This window comes from Amborella trichopoda, chromosome 12 (assembly GCF_054954075.1).
Source record: "Amborella trichopoda isolate Santa Cruz 75 chromosome 12, AtrichopodaSantaCruz75HAP2 v2.0, whole genome shotgun sequence".
In the NCBI taxonomy this organism is placed as follows: Eukaryota; Viridiplantae; Streptophyta; class Magnoliopsida; order Amborellales; family Amborellaceae; genus Amborella; species Amborella trichopoda.
This window is the reverse complement of record NC_142347.1, coordinates 31,496,343-31,502,942: the sequence shown is the minus strand read 5'-3', so window position 1 is coordinate 31,502,942 and position 6,600 is coordinate 31,496,343. Positions and strand designations below refer to the sequence as shown.

The following is a 6,600-nucleotide window of genomic DNA, read 5'->3' as shown; positions in this document are numbered from 1 at the left end:
GCCCTATGGGGACTAGGACCGGGCTAGGGCTGGGGCTACTCCTGCCTGTTCCCCACCCAAACCACGAGCCTAAAATTAAAATGTTGCCCAAAGAGGCCATTGAAGGGCACCAAACCGATCCATGTCGGGCCCATTTTCGAGATCAGGTGGTCTCAATGGGAGAGTCGAGAAGGAGACCATTCCGAGAGAGAAATAGACGGTGCACGTGTTCGAATAACATCATAACTGCGGGAAAGTTCTAAACGGACGGCTTGAATACTGATCGATAGATATAGAGGCACGTGCTACACGAAACTGAATCTCTAAGAGAGAGAAACGTTGTGCTGGTCCTAAAGAGAGAAAGAGGAGATTAGAGAGAGGACCGCCTGTGGCTTGGCCGTGTTGCAGACGGCGTGGCCTTAGACCGTTTCTTTCCCCGCACCCCCTTTACAACTCATTTCCCCACGCAATCACCCAACACACCAAGCCCCACAACACTCCTCTCTCTCTCTCTAAATCCCCCTTTCTCTCTCTCTCTAAACCCCTGTCCATCTGAATTAATACAGTGAGAGACTTTTTTTTTTGAGCAAGCACAGGGAGAGAGGCTCTTAACTATGTCAATCTCTGTTTACCCACACAGAAGAAGCCTCTCTCTCTCTTAATTGTCTATTAATTCCCTTGTCTCTCTCATCCAACATTTGATATTGAGTGAGATCAACACAGAGACGAGAAAGTCTACCCAAACCTCACACAGGCCTCCTACCCTTGTGTCTATCATGCACGACGCCCTTCCTTCCTGCTTCAATGCCGGGGCCGAGCGCGGAGCTGATGGTGCAGCTGAACCAGACACCCAAAAACCTATCCAGAACCTAACCACATGCCTCTACCACACCCATCACCTCGGCTCTGTTGCGGTGACCTGGTGCCGGACTACCTTGGGCCACTCGTTCACCATATCACTCTCTAACATCTCCACCACTCTCCACCACTCCACCCCTCTCCTCTTCTGGCGCAAGCGCAAAGGCTCCAAGTCCCTCTCCCTCTTTAATCACACAAACAGCGGCGGCGGCGGCGGCGGCGGCGCGAAAACATCCAAATCTCTCTCCCTCTTCAATCAGAATACAAGATCCAGCAAATCAACCCACTTGTTTTGGGATTTAACTCGTGCTCACTACCCTCCTAACTCAGCCGAGCCAGACAGAGGGTTCTACATTGCCCTGAAATATCTTGATGATATAGTTCTCCTTCTCGGTGATCGGATCGGCGATGCACTTGCCGTCACAGTTGCTAAGCCCATATCAACTCTGCCGTGCTTGGTGGCCCGAAGGGAACACGTTTTTGGGACGCGGCTCTGCACCGCACGAGCCGCCCTCACTGGAGGTCGCACCCACGAGATTGCCATAAGTTGGGGCTCTGAATTGTGCGTTAGAATCGACGATCGTGTGGTTGTGCATGTTCGCGAATTGGCCTGGAAGTTTAGGGGAAACCAGGAGATAGAATTGGAAGGTGTGAAGGTTGGGGTATATTGGGATGTTTTCGACTGGTTCTTTGGTGGGTGCGAGAATGGCCATGCCGTGTTCATGTTTAGGGCCGACGGGTCGGATGTCGGCTCGGTGGTTTGGCCTCCTAGTGGGCTTGGGGTTAAGGGGAGAGAGAAGAGATTGTTGAAGACAGGTTCCGCGTCCGGCGGATCAAGTTCAGGTTCAGGATCGTCCAGCTCGTGTTCGAGCTCTTCAGTTTTAGAGTGGGTGGGAGTGGAAGAGGAGGTTAACAGGGGTTTCTCTCTCTTGCTTTATGCTTGGAAGAACTGAGTCTGGTTCCTCTCTCTCTGTCTCTTGATTTCCTCATAAAAGCTGAGAGCAATTCATCACTCACTTCATTTACTGGGAAGAGCAGATCACAATTCCTTTCTCTCTCAAAAGAAATTATTTTCTTAGTGTTTAATTGACTGACCCATTCATTGATAGATGAGGAGTTCGTCTTCTCTTTTATCTCTATCCCTTTTCTTTTTTTGTTCTCTTTGTTATATTTCATTGATGAAATTGAATGAAATTTTTTTTTTTTTGTTCTCTTTGTTATATTTCATTGATGAAATTGAATGAAATTTTTTTTTTTTTTGTTCTCCTTGTCATATTTCATTGATGAAATTGAATGAAAATTTAATTAGCAAGCTAAGCCTGAATCTAATGCACTTCTGATGAAAATTTAATTATCAAGCTAAGCCTGAATCTATTGCACTTCTTATCAGATATGTGTAATTTGGATTTCCCCTCTCTTTGACCATGATTTGCCCTCTCTCCATTTAACTGTAACATTGTTTGCCCACTCTCTCTACAGAGGCAGCAACCATTTCGGATCTCTTTTTCACAATTTGAAACAAAATATGCAAAATTGAGCATGTTTAAAGTGTTTGAAAATGTTCTTGTTTGAGCGTTCTTTGGATAGCCACAATTTCTCCTCTCTTTTTTAGGGTTTGTGCGAGACTTTAGAAAACAGACCAGTGACCTGGATCTCCTTTTTGGATTTCCGATATGGTTCGACAGATCGGTGATCTGGATTGGTGATCCGGTCTACTAAACCAGAAATTATAAAAAAAATTAAAAAATCTATATCGGGGTAGTCATTTCTACGAACCCTCTCTCGACTTCAACTTCAATGGCTAAAAGTGATAGTGGTATCTTTGTACAAAAAATAAATGGTCTCTTTGGGCAGTCGGGGCAGTCATTTCCACGAACTCTCCCCCTATATAATGTGAAAGAGAAAATGTTCCAAAAGATTTATATGGTAAATATATGTATTATTTTGGTTTTCCTAACGTTTAATTTCACATATAATCTATAAATCTTGGTTTTCCAAGCTTTTAATTTCACATAGAAGAATGGAGAGAGAGCCAAAGGGAGAGGAATTAATTTGGATAAAAATATAAACGAAAAATTACGTAAATATCCATTTTAGTTTATGTTTTTATCAAAATACCAAATATTTTTTGCTATTTATGATATGTCCATTTTTGGACTTCATAACAAAATTTTTTAAAAAAATACGAAATTACTTTTTTTCAGTTTTTCAGAAACTTAAATCAGGCCAATTTTGGTTTTTTGATGAACCGAAACTTCTAAATTTTCGATTTTTCAATAACTAAAAATTTTGCTCTCTTGTGGATCCTCTGCACATTCTTTCTCTACCTCTCTCCCCCTCTCTTTCTCTCGAGGCATCTCTGAAAATCTCTCTCTTTGTAGCTATCTGATGTAATAGTTTCCGCTGTGTTGCCTCACAAAACACATCTATGTGATCATAAGACTTTCATGGTGTTTTGATGGCCTTTTGTGATTTGAGAATCAATTATTTGGTTTGTGGTTTGAGAGAAAGAGAGAGAGATGACAGGGAGAGAGAGATTCCAGTACTGTTCTAATAAGAGCCACTTTGCAAGTATCCCAGAAGCAATCGGCTGCTAATCCTGAGAAAGGGTGTTCGTCTCAACGTCAGCATAAGCGCAGGCGAGTTTCAGGCGAAGAAAGAGGGCAGTGATTATCCTCTTAAGGGACCAATTACTCCAACTACTTGAGAGGAACATCAGAGTCTTAACAGCTCAGCTCGAAGCTCAGAATTTGAACCGTGAGCTTGACCGAAACCAAAGAAAGGATCATGCTGAGGGCTTGGTTGGTATCCTAAACAAACTTGCTGATGCTCTTAGAAGAAGTGCAGACAAATTTTATAGATATTTTCATATATGGCGCAGACAAATTTTATAGATATTTTCATATATGGCGTTTAGAGAGAAAGGTAGAGAGAGTACACAAAGGACATACAAAAGAGAAAAATTTTGGATTATTGAAAAATTAAAAATTAAAAATTTTTAGTTTTTGAAAAATCAAAAATTTAAAATTTTCGATTCTTAAAAAATAAAAAATGTAAAATTTTTGGTTTTTTAAAAACCGAAATTGGCTTTATTTCCCTTTTTGAAAAACCTAAAATGTATAGTTTTTTTTTTTTTATGAAGTCTAAAAATTGTTATGAAATCTAAAAACGGATATATCATTAAAAACGAAAAATATTCTATATTTTAATAATAACCGAAACTGAAACAAACAATTACATCATTTTTTCAAATTTAAATTTTAAAGTGAGGTGAGAGGCTAGGAATTGGAGTGCAAATTAGTTTGGGAAGGGAGCAGGATGGAATTGGCATCGTTGATGATTTATTTTAAAATTTTATTAGTTAAATAATGGCATATTCGAAGACACGTCGTTCGCGACACGCGTCAGAGCGGACCAAAAGTAAGACTCAGAAAGAGAGGAGAGTGGCAATTTAGAGAGAGAAAGTGAGGCGTGGCAGCGGCATAGGTTTCGCACTTAAATTTGAGTGTCAGAGTTGAACGGTAAGAAAACTCGACTTTTCATGAAGCGGCCTCCTGAAGTTCAACTTGTATTTAAATTATCGGCAAATGAATCTTAATTCGTTTCTAAAGATACCTCGTGCTATGTCAAACACGGGCAAACAAAGCTCGAAATGTTGCATCTTGTCCACTAGGGGTAGCAATGGACCCGGTGGCCCGGCCCGGATTAGTTAGCCCGGACCTAAAAAACTTGGCTCTAGGCCAGGAAATATTGCCCTCGGACCAAGCAACAACGGGCTCGAGAGCTGGGCTTGGTGAGGCCTGGGCTTCGTTTTCTCTGTTCTCTTCTTCTTTTTTGTTTTAGATTTTTACTTGGCCCGGCCTTACTTTAATAGGGCTTGGGCCAGGACAGTTTTGGCCTGTTAGGGCCTGGCTGGGCCAGTATTATGGGACTAGGGCCAGGAGCGACCCAGCCTATTACCACCCCTATAATACCGTTCGCTTTTTGCACAAGAAGGTCAACAAAACTACATTTTTTTTTGGTAATCTTTTGGCAATTCAATAGTCTCAACTCTCAACTATCATTTGATATTTTTGTTTTGTTGTTTTTTTCTTTTTCTTTTTTTTTGTTAATTTCAAGTGACATTCGGACTTGTATGGTAAAACAATAATGACTTTGGAAAATTATGTTAAAATGAATATCGTCATTCCAGGCAAAGGTTAAGAACATTAATTTAAATAAATTAATGAAACCAGTCAAATCGGATTATGTATTTTTAAATTCCTTGATTATGGTTCATATATTTCTATGGAGATGAGCAGGTCAATAAAGGAGAGCTTCAATTTTCCCACATGTTATTTATATCACTAATGTTATATTTTTTAAAAGCGAGAGTCGTATGATTATTTTGTTTACTAATTAACCACCGCACTTGGTGCAAGTTGGTGAGACTGAAGTTTGAATTAAGACTTTGAATTCCTATTGGACCAAATCAAATTCATGGGTATCAAGCCATGTAGTTTCCTTTAAAGCACATTTTTAAGCTACGAAATCTATCAAATTATCCATTAAAAAAAAAAAAAAGAAGTTTAACACTTTATCTGTATGTTAACTTAATTTAAAAATATTCATAAAAAATGCAGTCTTGAGTTAGACTGGGCAAAATATTTAACGTTGAAAGATAATGTCCTTGTTCTCATTTCTTTCCCATGCCTTTTTTATTCATAATTTCTCCATTGTAATTGTCAAAAAAAAAAAAAAAAAAAAGAAGAAGAAGATAATATACTCCACCTAGAAATGATTTACGATCCCGAATTTTGGGAATACAACCTCTTCAACTAGGGGTGGCAATGGACGCAACTAGACTCAGGACCCGATGGGTATACCCGACCTTGGGTTTGGGTATGGGTCCAAACTTTAGACCCGAATACTATTCATGTCCAGGTCTAGGTCCATCTGGACCTGACCTGAACCAGTAGCTATAAGGAATATGATGTTAATCACGTGTCTTTAAGTGCGGGGTAGGTGTTCATATTGGCATTGACAACATTTACAATATTATTGGCAAAAACAAAGAAGCTCATAATTATAGGGTATATGAGTGTAAAAAAAAATGGACAAAAAAAAGAAAAACAAAAACAAAAGCTCATTGGCATAGGGTGGTAAATCCGATCAAACCCAGGACCTGATGATTCGATCTGAGACACAATAGGTCTGGTTACGTGGACAAATTTTGGACGTGAATAATATTGGGGTTTGGGTCCGAGTCCACCCATACTCGATTGCATTCTCTATGTGCTTAAAAAAGAAAAAAAATCTCTAGATAGAATAGAAACCATCCAAGTTTTAAACGGTGAAATCTAGGTGTTAAAAAGATAATTTTTTTTTTTTTTTTTCGAGAAGAGTCATCTAGTATTCCTTGATCATTGTTGCTTCTATTCTCAAGACTACGGTTGAATGGGCCCAAACGCACAATTCCTTCAAGCACTTATCGAAAGAGTTTTTTGACTCCAACTTCCATATGCTTTTGGCCATGAAGAAAAAGAAATTTGTAACAAGACGACAGGTTGTTCCTTTTAAGGGAGGAGGGGAGGATATGTTGAGTTTATGTGGCCTTATGAGACCTTGTATGAGCATTTTATATAGTGAAACATAAACTCAGTAGGAGTGTGGTCCTCATGTGAACCGTACTAGGCAAATGTGATTTGCTGATACTCGGACTAAGCTCCACGTGCTAGGGCAATCAAGTTTGGAAAAACCCCAGATACCTGGGTATCGGGATCT

General features: G+C 39.8%; 1 protein-coding gene across 1 annotated transcript; it reads left to right on the top strand.

The window, feature by feature from the left end:
• Positions 1 to 272: 272 nt before the first annotated feature.
• LOC18436584 (uncharacterized) lies at positions 273 to 2,097 on the top strand. Its single transcript, XM_006846811.4, has one exon. It carries the CDS (start codon positions 756 to 758, stop codon positions 1,788 to 1,790), a length of 1,035 nt encoding a protein of 344 aa, XP_006846874.1. The 5' UTR covers positions 273 to 755; the 3' UTR covers positions 1,791 to 2,097.
• The last annotated feature ends 4,503 nt before the right edge of the window (positions 2,098 to 6,600 follow it).